The sequence below is a fragment of the Brachyistius frenatus genome, unplaced genomic scaffold (genome assembly GCF_029030835.1).
Source record: "Brachyistius frenatus isolate BFR_SWC_R1_liver_20210118 unplaced genomic scaffold, ASM2903083v1 Contig_42, whole genome shotgun sequence".
NCBI lineage: Eukaryota > Metazoa > Chordata > Actinopteri > Embiotocidae > Brachyistius > Brachyistius frenatus.
Window position 1 is genome coordinate 2642501 of NW_027210641.1, and position 20792 is coordinate 2663292.

General features: G+C 39.7%; 1 protein-coding gene across 1 annotated transcript in view; it reads left to right on the forward strand.

The window, feature by feature from the left end:
• The window catches only part of uggt2 (UDP-glucose glycoprotein glucosyltransferase 2), a 31034-nt gene that overhangs the window by 709 nt on the left and 9533 nt on the right, over positions 1-20792 (forward strand). Inside the window, exons 2-29 of the mRNA XM_069702639.1 lie at positions 400-482; positions 606-736; positions 1510-1622; positions 1798-1975; positions 4442-4538; positions 4622-4694; positions 4857-4957; positions 5673-5772; positions 6237-6297; positions 6584-6675; positions 6833-6983; positions 8284-8403; positions 8959-9044; positions 9175-9310; positions 9543-9674; positions 9796-9960; positions 10475-10598; positions 10682-10780; positions 12006-12100; positions 12472-12678; positions 15267-15398; positions 16899-17029; positions 17282-17377; positions 17601-17703; positions 18196-18275; positions 19857-20046; positions 20159-20317; positions 20453-20538. Coding sequence (XP_069558740.1) covers positions 400-482; positions 606-736; positions 1510-1622; positions 1798-1975; positions 4442-4538; positions 4622-4694; positions 4857-4957; positions 5673-5772; positions 6237-6297; positions 6584-6675; positions 6833-6983; positions 8284-8403; positions 8959-9044; positions 9175-9310; positions 9543-9674; positions 9796-9960; positions 10475-10598; positions 10682-10780; positions 12006-12100; positions 12472-12678; positions 15267-15398; positions 16899-17029; positions 17282-17377; positions 17601-17703; positions 18196-18275; positions 19857-20046; positions 20159-20317; positions 20453-20538 — 3321 coding nt within the window. The remainder of the gene's footprint in view (positions 1-399; positions 483-605; positions 737-1509; positions 1623-1797; positions 1976-4441; positions 4539-4621; positions 4695-4856; positions 4958-5672; positions 5773-6236; positions 6298-6583; positions 6676-6832; positions 6984-8283; positions 8404-8958; positions 9045-9174; positions 9311-9542; positions 9675-9795; positions 9961-10474; positions 10599-10681; positions 10781-12005; positions 12101-12471; positions 12679-15266; positions 15399-16898; positions 17030-17281; positions 17378-17600; positions 17704-18195; positions 18276-19856; positions 20047-20158; positions 20318-20452; positions 20539-20792) is intronic.

Sequence of the window (20792 nt, forward strand, 5' to 3'; positions counted from 1 at the left end):
AGAGACATAACTCACAGCTTGTTTCTTGGTAGGAAAACATCTGAAGAGTGTGGCTCCCTAAAATTGTGGATCCATTGTAGACAAATGCGAATTGTATTGACTTTCATCAGTCAGAATAATAGATTTCATTCCAAAAGACATAACGATTTGGTAAACAATGGCCCTCAAGTCTTATTGACTTAAAGTAAATAACAGATAAAAGTTCTTATTTATTTATTTTGCACCTTTTTATCAAGCAATAATGTACTATGAACAGAGTTCTCTATTTTCCGACTTAATGGGAATTTGGGAAAATATTCTAAATTGTAGTCAAAATTAAGTTCATGCTTGTGAGGTTTCTTTGGTACATACTGTAGTTACTGACTAATGCTGACCTATATTTATCTTTTTCCTGTGCAGTGAGTTTATTGGAGAAGATGGGAATGAGAAATTCTGGCATTTTGTTGACACTGTGAAAGAACTCACTGTATACAAGCAAGGAGGTATGTTTTTTATTTTTATTTTTTATTTTGGTGGAGGTGTAATAATAGCTGTATCAAAACAGATTTGAGGTAATTTAACTCGACTTCTAAAAAGCCTCACGTTGACTAATGTTGATCTTACAGAGTCTGTGCGCTCCTACTACAACTTGATCATTAAGAAGGCTGGCCAGTTTCTCTCACATCTTCAAGTTAATCTCCTCAGATTTGCTCTGGCCCTGCGGTCCTACTCACCAGCTGTTCATGCATCACAGCAGGTATGTTCTAGTCAAAATAGTATGATTTTAACCTTTTATAAAACCTTTTCAAAAGCAGACTGTGACTGCAAGAGAGCTTGTTTCTTGTTGGAGGTTCTTGCGTTGTCTCTAACTTCAACCCAGGATGCTCCACTGGTCTTATTTGCAGTTTTCCCTCAGTGACTTTGGCACAGTCATAAAATGACAGTTATTCTCAAACAACTGGAACAGACAGACCTCAGAGAGGAAACATTTTTTCAACATATTTACTATTTCACACAGATAAAGTGTATTGAGATATTTATCTCTGCTCTACAATACTACAACAAATTCAGTTTTGGATTTGACATTTTATGAGACTGTAAAGTTCACACTCTAAGTAGGGGGAATACATTACAAGTACACCTGAACCTTTTTATCATAGTGGTGTTTATTTGATGTAAGTTTTGGAGGAATTAGAGTCTCCTTTAAGACTTGTCTAAGACTATGTGTTCCTGAACATTTTCTCAAATGGTATTTGAAACAGCACAGTTGGTCTCTGGACAATATTACGAATATATTAATCACATAACTAAGGTCTAGGTTGAAAAGTGTGAGGGTGATGCTGTATTTAGCAATTATAGACTTGCTACGTTGTGTTTTTCTTTGATCCAAATTGCATCATATTGCTGTGATCACATGCATTTTAATGTGGGTAATTCATGTGGGTTCAGAAACACCAGATCCTGGCAGTGTAAGGTCTATGTTGTAGTCAGTGTGTTATTGAAGATTTTTCACCCCCTTGTTCTTAACAGATAGCCAGTGATGAGCCTCCGCCTGAGGCTTGCCCTGCCTTTGTCTCCATCCATGGTCAGCATAGCTGCAGTACCAAAGACATCAAGAAACTCCTGAAGGCAGCTGCAGGCAGGTAACATGGAACAGCACTATTTTCCCCTCTGTGGATAAACTGGATCTATTAGAGCAGAGCAAACTGAAAAGTTTAAAGTTATGTTTTCAAATTTTCATTATTTGATGCTTCCATTGACTCTCTAACCCAATTTTAGTTCTAACATATCTTTAACAACATTTCCAAATGTTTGCAGGCCAAAATCATATTTATACAAGAATGATCACACATATCCAGGGACCAATAAAACCAATGTGCCCGTTGTGATCCTGTATGCTGAGATTGGAACCAAGAAGTTCACCTCTTTTCATAAGGTGCTGTCAGAGAAAGCCAAAGAGGGCACACTTATATATGTGCTGCGTCATTTTGTAGCGGTGAGTAGCAGCGCTTTTGCATCTATTTTTTTTTTTTTATTTTTTTTTTTTTACATTGATTGAATAATGTCTTTTGGCATACCTCACAATGAATAAATCAACTTTAACCTTATGCCCATATCTTTTGTTTTTCCACACAGAAGGATAACATTTGTTATATATATATATTTTTTTTATTGTAAACAAATCTCACCAAAAAAAATCCAAACCAACATCCGACTTACTAATATTGCTGATGCAGCCAATACCTGAAATGTTTTGGCACCTAATACTGACGTAGTTCAGTCTTTTGAAGAAAATGTGTAATAGTTTTTGTCAAACTTTAGTCCTTTTGATTCATTTCATCAGTAACATCAAGTCTCACTTTTGTGTTTCTCTAAGCATTTTGAGAGTGCAGCTGTTGCTATCTATGTGTATGGTTACCATGGTTACAAGTGTTATTCTCACCTATGGCAAGGTCAGAAGAAAAGGCTCGGCACTGATGCAACCGTCGGACTCTCCTCTCCGATCTAGATTGCGTTTCCAAACTCTTAACCGTTTGAACAGAGACGCTATCTCCCCGTTCTGCTCACGCAGCGTTAGCACCACGGCGGCTACTTGTTCTCTCCACCACAGAGTAGCGACCTCTTTCTGAAGATGACTCGCGCTTTAGCTTTAGAAGAGATGAAGAGATGCTAAATGGTTGAATAAGATCAATGCAGTTATCTACAGTATTTCTTTAGGGAACATTTGAGGATGACTTGGATGGAGCGCTGTCATTAATTCCTGGAACTGACTGATTTCCTCTGACGGCACGCGAGACATATCCGACTGAAAGTAATGTTAAGATTACATCCACATCGGTGCAACACGGGTGTGTTGCATAAGCAGTGTCAGATTAACGTTCACTTACCTTTTCATAAATGTCGGGGTGCTGCCTGCATGTTTGTCTGTTTTGTTTCCTCTTCTTCTCAGAGCAGTTTGTGGATAAATTGAGAGATATTTTAATTATGTGATTCCACAATCACTGAATAAGACTGCCTTATTTGTTTAATTTAGCCCTAATTTTTTTAGTAAAAAAAAAAAATATTTGTCAGTATTGCATGTTCTCGCTTAGTTTTTATTTATTGATGAAAATTATAAAACATTTTCTCATACTACTTGTCCTAAAATATTGCTTTTGTTTTAGTTGTGAATAGTAAGAATTTTTTGCTGTAGTGTCTGTTCATTAAATGCATGCTGCTAAAGACAATGTATTACTGACCAATGATCAAGAGACGAATCAACAGCTTCCTTAAAACCTACTGAGACACGGATGCCTTTGAAAACCTGGAAGGTGCTTTTCTTCAGAACATGTGCTGCTACAGAAAAGCAGAGTGTGGGTGGGAAAGTCTTCTTGTGCTCCTGAAAGACTGAGCTGCTGTTTTGAATCTGGGTGACATTAGTGTCAAGGTCAAGTCTGCTGCTGTACGTGGCAGCCCATGTACTTTGTATTCCCACTGATGAAACATTTTATAGTTTATCACTTTCGTTGAATGTAGTATTGAAAAAAAAAATCCCTTTTGTTAACAGACTTTGTACACTGAAACATCATCAGTTGGAAGATCATATACAGATTTACACAACATGTTTAAAGGAATGTGGACGCCTAAATGTGGGTTTAAAGATGTGGCTTGCAAACAGTGACTCAATGATTTAATAGGGTTTTAAGGTTTGGGGAGGAAGGGTCCAGTCCAGAGCTTTATCCCTCCTAAAGTATAGTTGCACCTTGGATTGCATCAGGTTCTCTTGGACATCTGCTCTCTTAAGATGTCATCATCATACTGCCAGAGTCTAGTGCAGATTTTTTTTTTACTTTACTCCTTTCTAGTCATCTTTTGACTTTGTGCATGATGATCTCAGGCTTGTGTGCTGCCAATATCTCTCAGTTTGGAATTCGCTGGTGACTTTCGCAACTAGAGACCGATGATTTTGAATGTGTCAGCAGCATTCGGTCAGTTAAGTTGTTGCTGCTCGACATGTCCCCTTCAAGTCGTCACTGCCAGACGTGTTCACTTCATTACAGCAGTTGCAGCCGACCAGGGTAAAAATCCGATTTATTGGAAAGATGGCATCCCGTGACAGTCCCAAATTGAAATTCACGAAGTGCTTCATTATGAGCTATTCTACTCTGGATGTGTGTCAATATAAATTGAATATCTGTCTGCTTGATTTTTACGCACATGTTGGACACGGGTGTGTCTGAGGCAGCTGAACCACTAATTAAAAGGTATAATCATGATTTTGGCCCTATAGTGTCACTGTGTATATTTAGATACACAAGGACAGGTCCACAGGTTTCCTCTATGGGATTAATGCTCATTGTTAATGATTGTGAACACACTGCTTTAAAACAGCAATGTACATACAATAACATTGTACATAACAATGTACAAAACTCTACGCTCTTTTACATTTAGGGCGTTTCTCTGCTTCTAATTGTTGCAGGATCCAAAGCCTCAAACGATGCTTTTATCTGGGTATGGTGTTGAGTTGGCTATTAAGAGCACAGAATACAAAGCTGTGGATGACACTAAAGTACAAGGTCAGTTGGTGACTTATCAAACATTGTGTGTTGGACCCCGCTGTGTCCAAGGTTTTTAAAACACAAATGTTTTTGCTTTGTAGATTCAAAGACGGTTACAAATGCTGAGGATGATGATAATGATGAAGTCCAAGGATTCTTTTTTGGAACATTAAAGTAAGTAACTGAATTGTAATCCTGTCAGTTGCCATAAAAATGCTTGAATCTCTTATATTTTTTATTTTTCAGTTGGGCACCTGGTGTTTCACATGACTAAGAGATAAAACAATCTTCTAACATTATTTTGTAAAATAATTATTTTCTTTTCCCGCTCTTAAGGAAATCTCACCCTGAACTCCAGGAGCAACTTATCGAGCTTCAAAAACATCTCCTGGAGAGTACCAACGACATGGCCCCTCTCAAAGTGTGGCAAATGCAAGGTATCACATTTTTATATTTCAGCACTATTGTTGATAATACTTTTAAGCCATTTTCGTCCTCTATGATTTATGGATGTTAATGATGCTCACAGAATATAAATTTCTTACCAGACAGTTCTTGGTGGACAGCAGGGATGAGCATTGCAAAAGTAAACGAAGTAAATTTTTTGACATCTTTCCAAACATCAACAGTGGTTGTGTCACAAACATAATATTCGCAGTATACGAGCAAACTGTTGACATGAGAGAGATTTTTTTTTTTTTTAATGGCATTCTGTTACACGTTTTACAACTAGAAAATATAATTCTTAACTACCCATCCAAGTTATGCTGAAACTCCACCAAAGAGAGCAACTGGAAAGAAGTAATGATGTGAAAGGACTGCAGGGCTGGTGCTCGAGTGTATCAGTGGGAAGGATGGTCTGTTTGTCATTGTTTGTTATGTTGTGAAAGGGTGAAGGATAGAATTAAGGACAGGGATACTGTTGGAGACCAGTTAACTGACAGAAAAACAATCTATCTCAGCAGTGTATACTTAACAACCAATCACAGCCGGGAGGAGTTTGGAGCATGCATCCCTCCAGGGGATCCGATCTAGTGCCAACCGTTGTACAGGTCCTCAGAGAAAGAAACCCAAAGGGACGGAAAACTGTCTGTCATGAGTCACCAGACTAGATGTATAAATGTTGATGATTTACTTATTTGATCTTCGCAGATCTAAGTTTCCAGGCAGCTGCCAGAATCATGTCTGTGCCAAAGTTTGATGCTTTGAAGCTCATGCGAGACCTCAGTCAGAACTTTCCAAGCAAAGCCAGGTAACGAAATTCATCTTATTTTCTCCTTCTGCTCGACTGCCTAACGCATTTGGCACAGGTCCAAAATCCATGTCGGAGCCCTAGTCTGTGTTACAATGTGGGAATCTGAGCACAACAGATGCCGTTATTAAATGCACATGCACATTCCTTTTATTTGCCCATTTATTTGAGCGTTATTCCTCCTTCCTGTGACACCTAACACATCCACAATAAACGGAATCAATATAAATAAATCTGTAACACAGATCTAATCAGCTTTTTTGATGTCTGCTTATTTTGGCTCAAGCAGCTTGTAATAACACCAAAAAGTGCTGAGTAAGAGTTGGGTGTTTACAGGGAATTGACTGCAAACACACCATCTTGAAGTGCCCACAGGTTTTTCGAGATTAAAACTAGCATTTTACTGCCGGCTGGGGATGTGGTAAAAGCTGATGGTGACTGTACATGTTTTACTGTTCCCACAGATCACTGACAAGAGTGGCCGTAAAGCAGGAAATGAGAAAAGAAATCGAGGAGAACCAAAAGGTGTGATATCATAAGCAGCGTTTCCGGAAGTGCAGATGGTATCTTTGATAACTATTTAATAGCCATTGCACACTTTTTATTTTAGAGAATGACTTTCTAATTTATATCTGATATAAATTCCACTAGAACATCAAATCTGACATTTTATTGTTATTTTTCTCCTCATCTCTCTGCACACTTTATCCCTTCTACTTAGTGCTGTCGTCTCTGCACAGCTTCTCTTGTCAAAAGATCAGACTTGAATGGTTGAATCACTCATTTTGGTTTTTTTGGCTTGTTCTTTCAGCATCTCAGTCAGACAGTTGGTGTTCACCCAGGCAGCGGGGAGCTCTTCATCAATGGGCTGCACATTGATCTGGATGTTCACAACCCTTTCAGGTAGCAGCCCAGCAGGAGGACGCAGTGGTCTGTCTTTACTCTTCTCAGGAGGTCTCAGACCCATCTGTTGCAACAAGATCAGAATTTGCTGCAATGCAAATCCGCTGCCACACAGCTAATATGGATGAAAAACTAACCAGCAATTTTGCACTTACAGCATTTTGGACATCCTCAGAGAAGAGGGCAGGGTCTTGGAGGGGCTTAATAACCTGGGCATAAAGGAAGAACATCGAAGCAAACTGCTGAGGTTACCTGTGAGCGCTGTGGATGACAGCTATGCCTTGGATATCAGACAACCAGCTATAATGGTGAGTCCTGTCCAAAAGCTTTATTCTCTTGGTCCTGATCAACACTGCAGGTGTTTTTTCTTTGTGTACTCACAGAGTGGGAGGTAGTGGATTGGTCATCAGGCTATTGCAGCAATCTCGAGCTTGCCAGAAACTTCAATTATTAAATGGGAAGTTAGCCAAGAAAAGTTATCAAATTAAAAACTTGCAAGATTTCATTGTGGCACCTTGGGCCATTTTGATAATTTAAGTACTTTAAAAATGCCAGAGGTATGAAGATATTAAGCCTGTCCACATTCTACTAAAACGTTTGTCATTTCAGTTTAGCCTTTTAGAGACTCGGTGTGTACTAGGACTGTTTCTGGGAGTGTGTAAGAGAAATGGTGATAGTCTGCCAGTGAGGCAAACACTTGGACTGTGAAGAGGCTTGAGAATTACAAAGACACTGTCATTACCAGATTAGCCTGCAGTAATGGATCCTTTTTCATCTGTGATTCTGGTCGTATATCATAAAAGGCCATGTCTAATAGCTTTTTCGGAATCAGAATTGTGGAACTTCAGAGCAATTTTACATGTTAAATCTTGAGCACATCAAAACCAACATATTTCTGACCAGCTTTGTTGGAATGTTACATGCGTTAAACACGTGAATATAAACCTTTAACACACGTAAATACATGTTACCTGTTTATTGAGCAGGATGGTTCCTCTAACAACGGCACATTTAAGAAGAAAGTAAACAAGAAACTTTTACTTTTAGTCGTTGCTAAATTAAGAATGTGTAATGTGCTGGAGCTGTTGAGAAATCACAGGTCGTGCTGATGCTTATCACCACACTGCATCATCAAGTACAATGTGTAGTTGTTGGAACTGTGATTACACCCAGACTTAGTGAAGCCAGTGCTGGTTACCCAACCTCTGAATGAATGTTTTTAATTTTGGGGGAGTTTGTTCTGTCAGAGGTTACAGATGCAGAGTGGAAAAAGCAAAAGAGTATTTCATTTTATAGCCCCTAATGACCCATTTTATACAAGAGTCAATTATTTATTGAAAGTAGCTGTCTCGGGTTTCGTCATTTACATGTACAAAAAACGTCCCTAAAAAAACCCTAAGCAAAGAAAAATACCGGTCACATTCATTAAAATAAGGAACACTATCAAAAGCACAGAGGAAATGTAGTCCGTGTATAGAAAACTCCAGTCTACCAGTTTGAATTGTCCTTGAGTGAAGTACCTAACGTCTGCCTTGTTGCAGGGTTGCTATTCTGCTACTGGTACTGAAGTGAGGTGAACAAGCCATCTTTTTGTCATGTACCTTCTAGTGGATGAACGACATAGAGAACGACGTCATGTACCGCAGCTGGCCAACAGGTATACAGGAGCTCTTCCGAGCCACCTTTCCTGGAGTCATCCGCCAAATCAGACGCAACTTCTTTAACCTGGTGAGTTTATCAGAAGAACGGAAAACGCTAAATGAGGGGCGACCTGATTTCTGATTGATTTGGGTGCTTGCCGTACATGAGCTTAAAACCCGTCAGCAGCTGAGGACCTGGCTTGACTTGTGGCCGGCTGAACCTTTGCTGTCTGTCTTTCCACTGTTCTGTTTCCCCACATTTCCACATTGCCTGCACAGTGCTATCTGAATAATGGCAAAAATTTCCCAAAATTATATTGGAAAACAAAAAAAAGCTAAGTGGTTGGATTGATGAAGCAACTGAAATTGAGAGAGGTCTTCATTGTAAATTACATTACTCAGATTAAATAGGCTGTCAGATTCTGGGTGCTTGATATTACAAGATTTCAGTTAATACAATCAGACACACAACAACAGAATAAATTGGAACACTTAGCTTTGCTTTTCATTCTCTAAACTATCCCTCATCAAGTTGTCTATCGTTTTCTCTGCCAAATTTTATGTAATTAGGAATCCAAATTGGAAAACAAGTCTTTGTAAAGGCTTTATGAACCAGGTTTGATAATGATGCCTTTGTTGTCAGGTGATGTTCCTAGATCCCCTGCAGAAAGAAAGTGTTGAGCTGGTGAAGCTAGCGGAGCTTTTCTACAAGCATAAGATTCCCCTGAGGTTGGTGCTGTCATTTCTCACACCTGCACAGCTGTTTATGTGGTCCACTCATGGCATTTATATCCTTTACCAACCAGTGATTCTCATTTCACCTACAAATTGAATACTTGTTTTGTTTTGATTTCTATAGAATTGGATTTGTGTTTGTTGTAAACACCAAAGAGGAGATTGATGGCTTCACAGATGCAGGGGTTGGATTTTTCCGACTGCTGAATTACATTGCAGACGAGTACGATCTATCCCAGGCCCTGATGTCTGCGGTCTCAGTAAGTATATCACACAAATCTCTGTTGTTTTAGCAAGTGCTTCTTTCCGGCTCACATCTCTTCGTGCCTCAGAAGTCAGTTGCTTTATTGTGCCTTGTATTATCCTACAGTTTGTACGAGATGAGTCAGTGGGACTTTGACTCTGCTTTCAGCTTTTTCAAATAGAGTTGGAAATTATAGACATTGGCGGGGATCTGAGGACAGTCTGAACTGCCTTGCCTCTCTCTTGCAGTTGTACAACAGAGTAGATGTAGGGGAGACGCTGTCTGCTGATACAATCTCTGCTTACATGAAGAAAAAATTCCCAAAAGTCAATTCTGAAAGGATTCTTGGAGTGGAATCGGAGTACGACTATAAAAGACAGGTACAATAAAACCCTTCCCTTATTTGTTTTTTATTAATTTTGAAGTAACAACAACTACTTGATTAATAATAAAGTAATCAGTATTCAGTCAAGGTTTTTTTTTTTTTCTCTCTCTCTCCAGGAATGTGCCCTCTTCTACAAAATGAGCGGCCTGGGTGCCTTGCCTCTGGCTTTATTTAACGGAGTTCCATTGAGCTCGGAGGAGATGGACCCAGAGGAGCTGGAGACCATCATCCTTCAGCGCATAATGGACACCACCAATGCCTTTCAGAGGGCTGTCTTTATGGTGTGACGCACCTGCACGGAAAGACACATACCTATTCAAATAGAATTTTTTTTATTTTGAATTTAAATATAAGTAGTAAACAAACGTCTTAGAACAACACCTGTGGTGGTTTGCTAATGCTTACGGTATCCATAAAAGTACTACTTTACACACTAGCTCAGGGTTGACATTCTTTGATAAGTAATGCAAGAAACACATCTGATGAAACTTTTGAAAGACTAGATTATAGATTAAAACTAGGCTAATAATATGTGTTTACCATAATGTGGTAAATAATTAAAAGCCTATTGAGTAACTGATTGCAAGCTAGCTTCCTATTTGCTTGATTGCAGGATGTAGAAGTTTCCAGTAAAATCCTCCTCCGCAGCCTTTCACATTATTGTATTTGTAGACCTGTTTACGATTCATTGCCTGTCAACGGTTCAGATGTAGGGCCTACACCAGATCCACTACATGCTTATGGAATCGATTTCATCAGTGATGTGACTCCCACTTTCTTTCCTTTAATTCCCAGGGCCAGTTAACTGAAGGCTTAGATGTTGTGGACTATCTAATGGAACAGGCCAACGTGGTTCCCAGGATGAACCCTCTCATTTTAAGCACTGATAGAAAGTACCTTGACTTCACGGCCGCCCCAGGTGACCTGTGCTACTCATCTTACACCATGGAATATTGATTCACCGTCTAGATTTCACTCATGTTATGCTCTCTTGCTTTGCAGTTGTAGACGATTGGGAGGACACAACTATGTTTTCATACTTGGACTCCAGAGATAAAATGGCTGTGATAGCCAAGAAAATGAAGTACTTCACAAATAGTGGTGAGAAGTTGCTTATTATTTTTAGCCTAGCTTTCCCAATAAACACTATTTCAGATGAATAAACTGATTTCCAGAAACACAGTGAGTTATAACAGTGGAAATAACTTTTACAATCATTTGTTTGTCATTCAAAGTGGAAGAACTATTGTATATGTATTGGTTGAATAGCTGTAAAATGAGCAGCATCTAAACAAAATGAATCCAACGCTGCTTTTTCGATTTATGAAAAGGTAAAATGGATCTTTTTTTTTTTTTTTAAGGCAGACAGGCTGTGCCTCCAGCAAGGCTATTGCTGCGTCCTCTGACTGGCTTTCAGCCAACAGTCTAAATGGTCATAAGAGCTGCGTTTCCCTGCCCAGACCCAGAGTGTAGCTGCAGTGAGTCTGAGGAGGCTGATTGTCGTTCTTGCTCTGTGGAATAGCTGCCCGGCCAACGACCTGCTTTTCTGAATGACTTGCTGACTGGCTGGGGGGGAGGGGGGGTGGGAAGCTATGACGGGTGGAAAAGTTCACCTATGATTGGCTCAGTTCTTTGCCAGATGCTTCAATCTCTCTCACCTCTGAACTTTCACTGTAATAACTTGATCTCACTTTCTTCTCACTTACACCTGATTATTAGTGTTTTACTTAATCGATAATAATAAGATAGCTCGCTCGCTCTCTCTCTCTTTAAAAGCTGCGTAAACAATAAGATTGACACAAAGACAGACTTGCTCAGAAATACATTTGTTTTCCACTCGTGCTTTGATTACACATGCTGTAGACATCTATTTGGGTACACCTGTATGCCATGTTGTGAATGGAGCCAATTGTCGTAGCAGCTCAGAACATAAAAGCGTACAGACATGTTAAAAAGGTTTTACGTCAACGTCAGAATGGTGAAGAAATGTGAATTTGCAACGATTGTTGGTACCTGACAGGGTGACAGTGTTTCAGGAACTGCTGGTCTCATGGGATTTTCCTACAAAACAGTCCCTAGAATTTACAGAAAATGTGCAACAAACAAAACAAAAAAACCATTCGGTGAGTGACAGTTCTGTCAGACAAACGACTTGACAAAGAGAATGGCCAGACAGGCTGAAGGCTGCAAGGGAGGTGGTAGTATTTTATCTAAACATGCCTTATAGCGATGCAGAAGACCATTTCTAAACATGAGGATGAACTTGAATGCCGTGTTAAAATGTATCTGTATGGAGTACTATAGAGGTTTTGCTCTTTTATCTTAGATGAGGATGGGATCAGTCTTGTGACCATGTGGATAGCTGGAGATTTTCAGAAGGTTTCAGGAAGAAAACTCTTACTCAATGCTCTGAAACATATGGTGAGTACAATCAACACACTTCTCTTTCTTTTATTCATCATTTAGGTTGTGTAAGGGGATGTCTGGAAGGCATAATCTGCAAATCCGTCACTCCTAATATATTTCTTTGATTTCTTCAATCACTCCTCAATACAGATACTTCTAAAATGAAATATTTACTGTTGTTACACCACAGATAAATTAGGTGTAATCCAACCAGCATTATTTTTGCCACGAAACAAAAAGATTACTGGTAGAATAGGAGAATCCTTTACTGTCACACTTTGTTCCCAGTTCTCTTCCTTTGTGAAATCTGTGGTCTTTGGATATACAGTATGAGAATGTGCGATATTAGTGTGAATTTTATCATTGTTGTGTGTGTGCGCAAGCAGAAAGCCAGTCCTGGAGTGCGCGTAGGGGTGATAGATAACCCCAGCGAAAAGCCCTGCGAAGATAACACTGTGCTGTACAGGGCTGTCTGGGCCTCCCTCCTTACCCAGAAGAAAAAGGCTGCAGCTGAGTTTGTGCAGAATCTCCTAAAAGAGGAGAGCAGCCAGCTCCTCCAGCAGGGGACCAAGATGAAGGACTTACTGATGCAGGTAAAGAAGGGATTAAGAGATCCAGTTATGTTTTTGTCACCTCAGAGATAATGAGATTCTAGACATTTCATTTGCACTTCTTTTATATTTCAAACACATTGTCAAACAGTCTTTTGGATCCTGTACTTGCATCAAAGTGAAACCGTATGTCCTGAATTTTAGATGCAGTTTGGCAAAATATGGATTTGCTGATGGAACTGTGACATGGGATTTATTTGTCATTATTGTGTTGCAGTTACAGTAAGAACGGTTGAGTGTTCAGCCATGACACGTGTGTCCATAGCACAGAGTATTAAACAGGCATGGAGTTTCTGGTTGCATGCATAATCTTGATTTGATCGAAATGATTCTTAGTTTAAATCAAGTTATTCCCAAATTCAGACCTCATTTAGGTTAATTTAAGTTTTTGTAAAGCTGTTTGTTTTTAAACAACATTTTAGATCGCTTGAGAACCTTGACTTTTCCTTCAAAATTAAAATAGGAAACTATTTATCAAGTATCAAAAACAGTATTGCTTTGGTATTGGTACTGAAGCTCAACACTCCAAAGTGAAGTTAGCACTAATATCTTATGTTTAGTTTTCTTCTTAAAGCACCATTAATAGTGTCACAGTATACTGTGTTGATACTTTATACCAGTTGTAAGATATTTGGTAAGAATTATTGTTTTGCCCTTGTTCTATATGATTTATTATCATAGTTTGCTACACAGCAGAGACCTGCATAGCCCCCTGTCAGTTGAAGCTAATTGAAACCTTTAACCAAGCGTTAAATCTTCTATTTTGCCAAGATGACAAGAATGTGACCCAAAACCCACGGCCAGCAAAGTAAACAAAGATGCATAGGAACAATGCAAAAGTACTGTTTGTGTGCCAGACATGTAATTATATTACATGCGTGTAAAGGGAGGGTATATGTCATTTTAAACTGTGTTACTGTATAATCTGGAATAGTTTAGCTGAAAATTCAACCGTTAAACCATTTAAACGTGAACTAACCAAATGGAAATGTCTGCTTCTGCAACAGTATATGATCTTACCTTCGAAATCAAGGAACCTAATCCAGTTGATGCAAAATGGAAATCCAATACTGCAGTAAAACAGTCCACAGCTCATTGATTTGCAACACTGTCTGTTGCAGTCAAATACAACCTGAGGTTTTAAAGATTTCAAAATAAAATTACTATCTATACCTTGGTGTGAATAGTGTATGCAGCAAAAGCTCCAACAGCTGATAGATTTCAATAGTTTAATGTTATACAGTATTGTATAAGTTGAATTATTTGATGTTAGCTTGCCCCTGTGATTGATTCAGGGAGAGCTGTGTCATTGTGAAATGTGAGCAATGTTATTTTGCACTGACATAATTGATAACTGTATTTAATAATTGATTTTGCGCATGGTTGTCGAGCACAAGGGTAAAAACAAGGGAAACAAAGGTTCGGTATGAAACCATGTGCACAGATTTGTCTGACACTGCTTTCTTGATTTAAGTGCACAGTCAGACAAAATGGTGATTGATGAGCCCATCTTCTCATTCCTCTCCTGAACATCAGCTAACAGTGTACATTTAGAGCACGCATGATGCTCCACACCTTGTGGATACCGCGGCAAGCAGCCTGCTCACTGTCAGTTCCACTTGAAAGGTCACAGGGGCTATCACAAGGCGAGCTCCACACGCTGAATCTTTAACTAAAAAGTGCTGGTGTATACCTGCTCTCCTGGAGCTGATGAATAGCTGCTCCATGTTCATGGTTGTGTGAGCCACACGTGTTCAGCCAAGCCTGACCATCACTCTGCTGCTGTAAGCAGTCTACAACCACCGGTGTTCTCCATGCTGTGAAGTGTTGCGGTATCCACCCACACAGCATTGCACATAAGCAAACAAATTCTCAGTCACTAATCAACAAATCAGCTGACGGGAGAGCTATCGCTCCCGTCAGGAGAAACTCATACAGTTCATGTTTCATATGGGACTTACTATAACAAACTGCCCTTCAATTATATCAACTTTAAACAATGGGGAGAGAATAGGCTGGAAATAGCAATGGAGAGACAGGGAGGACATAACTGTGTGACTTGAGACACAAAGCCAAGGGATATGAGTTTATTATAGGCTGCCAGACAGACTTGCTGACTGGCTTGTGCTGACATTATTGGTATTTCACCTGTTCTCCTGAGGAGAGAAATGCTGGAGAAACTAATAACCTGACTCCACAAACCCTCCTCACTCCCACATCTAATTTGTTATAGACAAAAATGGCTGGGGTTTAATTAAGAGTTTGTTACATTAATTACAAATTGATTCATCTCATTTTCACACGTGTGCATTTCTGACAGGTCTGGCAGAAATATTTTCTGTTTGAAAACTGCAGTGATTGTGCTGATGCAAGGCATCAATGATATTGTAAATATTTGTGGCCCTCGCATACATCATTCGGTATGCTAATGCATCACTCGCATTTCTGGAATGAAGAAAAATGTCCTTCAGCTACTCTATCGGATCTTTCGGTCGCATCAGAAATGTGTGAGTCAACAATGTAATCAATTTATCTAACATCCTAAACAAACTTTTGTTTTTCTGTTCCAGGGAATGGACGTAGATGCCTTTGAGAAAAAATTCAACACGCTGGAAGTTGATTTTATCCGCAGTCAACAGCTGTTCTGTCAGGACGTCCTGAAACTCAGTCCGGGACAGCAGACCGTGATCAGCAACGGAAGAGTGAGTAGACTCCAGCTTCACCTTAATTCAATTCAGGTATATTTACTAACAGCCAGAAGTGTCAAGTCACTTGATTCGGATTCTCGCCAGACTTGAGTCATTAATTGGATGTTGTTGTATCAAATTGATAAAATCTCAAAAGGCCTTGAAACGCCATCTGTATTTTAACACCAGTGATTCATGACTTTGTGACTTAATTTCCTGTAAAAAGTGTCAAACGTATCCACCGACAAAGAAAACAATTAATCAAATCAGACAATTGTGCTGCACACACGGGAGGGAAACGCGTCGCTGGCAGGACAGACCAGCACATTAAAACATTGGCTAACATCTCGTTTCTATTTTTTCCTCGTTTGAATGACACATTTAAACTGAGGGCCGATTATATTGGCGCTTAATAATGTTTTAACAAGAACCCAGTCTCGCTCTGCCGGGGGGGGGGGGGGGGGGGCATGCAACTAAGACTGAAGTATGATGTGTTGATGTTAGCGAAACAAATTCAACTATAAAGTACAACCGCTGTGTAAACGTAACCCAAATTTAAAAACTCCAGAAAGTCGTTATCAATATCCACCAGGAGCAGGATCTGCAGCTAGTGACCAAGTTGCTGAAACATCTGCAGCTGTTAAAAAGTCATCCTGAAGTATTGTTTTGCAGGTGTCTGAGTTGAGAGGCAGCAGGTTTTAATCCGTGTTTATTTTCTTATGACACCAGTCAGTATCAGCAATTGAGCCTTTTTTAATAATGAGGTCACTGAACATCAGCATTATATTTACAAATCAGTATTTGGGTGAATTATCAAAATAAATATGATGTGGAAGTCAGTTTTTTGTTTTTCCAATGTGTCAGATACATATTTTATCATTATTTTGTACCATATCATTTTCTAGTAAAAGATCCACATTTTATCTCTGAATTTTAGTTGTTTCTAACTAATGTTACAAATGTGTAAATCACAAAACAAATAAATTCAATAAGGGATTGAAAACTAGATTCAGATTTAAAAAGAATATTCTTTATGCAACGGAACACATGTTGTCAGTGAGGAGAAGCATCGGTTAAATGTTGATGGTATTGTTTCAGAGTGCTTTCTTCGCACTGTCAAATCAGCATGACGTCTGTGTCTCAAAGGTCATAGGTCACACGGCAAAGTGTGTGTATGTGCTTTTACTGTATATGTGCACAGACCTGATGACTGATGTCTCGGCAGCAGCAGCAATGCTGACAACCACAGATGTAGAGGTCAGCCTCTGAGATGGCAGTAACAATTAATATGATCCTACATTCCTCTGCTGCAGTGGTAGGACTCCACTCCTGAAATAGAAAGCAGGAGAAAAAAAAAAAGCAGGCAGTGTCACTGAATCTTGTGACTTTAAGTGGATAAAACACTGTGTCACAATCACATTACATTTAACATCCCCTGGGCAAGTTGTAAATAATATATGCTGAGATAAGAATTGGAAAAGTCGTGTTCTGACTGCATTATTTTCTTCATTTTAGATCCTGGGTCCATTTGAAGAGCAGGAAGAATTCACTGCGGAGGATTTCCGCTTGCTGGAGAAGATTACACTGAGTGGCTCTGCAGAGGAAGTCAAAGCCAAAGTTAAACAGATGGGGCTGAAGCCAAAGCAGTATGTTTTAATTTTTTTAGATGTTTTTTTTTTTTAGCTTTGTCATTTGAAACAATTTGAATGTCTTTGTTGAAAATAGGGCATCCTTTGAACTTTTCCTTTGTGCCACTTTTGTCTTAACTTTGTCTTAAATTATCTTTTTTCCTTAATCAAACTATCTTCACTGTGGGTATTAAAGTGTATTACAAGGCAGAAAATGTACATTTCTCAGTTTTAGGGTAAAGTTGTCTTAACGTACTCTTTATTCTTCAGTGCCAGTGACTTAGTCATGAAAGTTGATGCCCTCCTATCTACAGCCCCTAAAGGACAGGTCAGAAAGGATGTCCACTTTATCAAAGACAACCACAGGTCAGCAATGTTTGTTTGTTTTTCTTCCTGTTTTTTGTCCGTTTGGCTCTGCTGTCTTACTGGAAGGTTTTCACTTTCCTTTCGTTATAATGGATTTGAAAAATTGCTATGCCATCATTTCAAGCAGTGCCAAAATGTGAATCTTTTGAATTGCAGTTCTGCTGAATAAGGATTATACAACCTTGTGTTGTTGAAATGCGTTTGGGTGTGTTGTCCTCCTCAGTGTCCTCCGTCTGTCTCCACGTGAGAACGAGGTGTTCTACGATGTCCTGGCCATCGTTGACCCGCTCACCACAGAGGCGCAGAAGATTTCCCCTCTGCTGATTGTAAGTTGTATTCTCCTCTCTAGTTTTTACTACAGCAAGGACACATCTTTTCGTCCTCAGATTGATACTATGATCCATGTTCATGCTTGTAGTTTATTTTTTTTTTTTTTAAATTCTGAAAAATACCATAGTGGCTCAGACATTCTTCATAAACTGATACCAGCATGCTTGTTTTTTGTTTGACCAGATTATTTCCTCAGTATTTCAGGTTATTTTAAAATATTTGATTTATTGCTAAAGAATTTGAATTGTGAATAGACTGGCAATGATTCATTATTTTGTCTTGCTATATCATGAAAGATGTTATGTAAGGACATCTGGTCTTTGTCTTTTGAGGAACTCCAAAAATTCAGTTTAGTAAGAAACGATAAGCTGCGATCACACCTTGTGTTGATTGAAAAACTCGTGTGTGTCTTGCACCGCTCAGATACATGAGGCTCCTCTTTTCCCCTCATTTTTAACTGGGCCTCTTTTTTTCTGTGAATCCTGCAGGTGCTCAGTCAAGTGGTCAATGTGAGACTGCAGGTGTTTATGAATTGCCTGGCCAAGTTGTCCGAGATGCCCCTCAAGAGGTATGCTCTAGCTCCAACAGTAATTAAATTTTTCTCTTTGGCTTGTTGGTTTATCTTCTTACTGCTGCAGACTTAGCATCTCTGCCTCTCCCAGTTCCTTTCTAAGATTATACTGCACAGATGCAATCTGCTTAATAACACCACCTTATTGCTTTGGGCCTCCACTTGCATCTCTGGGCAAATTGCTTACAACGTTCACCGCTGCAGTTCAAGCAATGCAGTAAAAACAATAATAATAATAATAGTCATAAAAAAAAACCACAGTAGAAAATGAAAGTTTGAAATTGCCCATTAACATTCAGACTGTTGGGTAAGTGTTAGCTATTTTGTAATTTTGTGTTTTTATTTCTGTAATTTGTTCCATAATATGCTGAGGGATTTGTAGTGTTACGACAATGAAATAGCTCAAATGTTGTTGTTTTTTTATTTCCAAATGACAGAGATTCTCCAGGACGTTTACGCTCACTTTGGAGGGACAATTTACAGTATAACCTAGCTGAAGTTAAATTGTTGGAGATAAGCAAACCACTGACACATGAACCCCCCCCAAAATTGATATTACTAACCTTTGTAACAAAACGTTGTAGCTAGAAGCATGATTCAGTGGAGCAATTTGTTCTTTTCTGGATGTCATCAAGCAGATCCTGAACAAGAGTTTAGTTTTAAAACCACAAAGTCACAACATCCCTGCTTCATATCCTTTTTAGAGCCACCAGCTTGGTAATCTTATAGCCCTCCCCTGGAGATAATGCTGTCAGTGGGAACACACGAGTCCTGTTCTGCGTCAGTGGGTTGATTTCATTCACTGGTCCACTTCTCATAGGGGGAAGACGGCAGCAGAGACCGCAGGGCTGCTCATCTTCCTTTTCCTCACACTTCTCCTTGCGGACAATTGGTCATCTCACAAATTGGAACCAATCAAATGAAGACAGTGTGTTTCCTCTGGTGTACCTCACCGACTACCTGTACTGTGTTAGCAGCTCCCATCTCACTCTGGAGTCAACAGCTCTGCGGCTGTGGTGGGAATTAACTTTTGAGAACTCTCCCTGTGAATAAAAAAAAAAATGTGTTGATGTACCGTTGGCGGTAAGAAGGCATTCTGAATTGAAAGAATTAGCATTGGCAATGTTTATCATCTACCACAATATCTACACTCATTATGACTCCTCTGTGTCGGAGGACACTGAAGAAATGTAATTAGCATAAGGATTAGCCTGCAGCGTAGCTCTGACAACTGTAATAAAAGAGAAAAGGAACTTTTCTGGTGCACAGACTGCTGCATGTATTTCTGTTATTGGCTGAGCAGGAACACTGGCAGTAATAGTATTCATTTCCTCTCTTTGAAGAAATTGTATATATCCAGCTGTCACAACAGAGCCCATCTCTCCCCCCAGGAAGAAGGCTATTGCACAACATGTCATCATTTCAGTGCTTGTTGAAGAGGACAATGTGTCTATGGATTGTTGTCTCAGTCCAGTGCAGATTATTCCCCATTTTAAGGCTTTCAATTCCCTTTTCTGTTAATTTGAAGGGAATTGGCAAGCACTTAATTCTTGATCATGTGTTTGGCTGTCTTCACAGTTTTTACCACTTTGTCTTGGAGTCCGATGTGGCGTTCTTGGCCAATGACACCGTGTCTCCAGGGCCAGTTGCCCGTTTCATGGAGCTCCCAGAATCTCCACTGCTCACCCTTAACATGATCACACCAGAGAGCTGGATGGTGCAGGCAGTGCGCAGCCCCCATGACTTGGATAACATCCACTTGCAGGAGGTATTGTGCTACTTACTCATTACTACCAAGAAAATCTAAATATTCTCAGCCTTAAGTTGAGCCAAGCTGTTTTTATTGGTTTTGGTGCTCTGTAATTTGTGGTTCTCTTCAGGTGAGCGGGCTTGTGACGGCAGAATTTGAACTGGAGCACCTCTTGTTGGAGGGCCACTGCTTCGACCTGTCCAGTGGCCAGCCTCCTCGAGGACTGCAGTTCACCCTGGGCATGAGCAGGGACCCGCTCATGTATGACACTATTGTCATGGCTAACTTGGTCAGCATCCTTCTCTACTCGTAGTCACAGTACAAAGTTTGAAACTGAAACGGCCCGGTGCTAGATTTCAGAAAACAAGTTTGAGTGTCATTCTTATTGCAATTATTCAGACTGTCACTGTTTCCACCACAACAGGGATATTTACAGCTGAAAGCCAATCCTGGTGCCTGGGTCCTAAGATTGCGTAAAGGAAGATCAGAAGAAATCTATCAAATTCTCACGTGAGTATCTCGGTCTTTCTGATCTTATCCCCAACAGATCGTTTTGTATTTTGAATCAAAAAGTTAGGTAATAATGCTAATTGGGCCGCTTCATCTGTAGCTCGGCATCAAGGTTGTTTTCGGCTACCGCTCCATTTCATACTGGTAGCTATGAAAACCATCACTATGGTAACATGGAAGGCTGCTGACACTGTACCAATGAAAGGTTTTGATGAGTGCAGGGAGTTCGCTTCAGCATAGAGGGGAGAGAGACA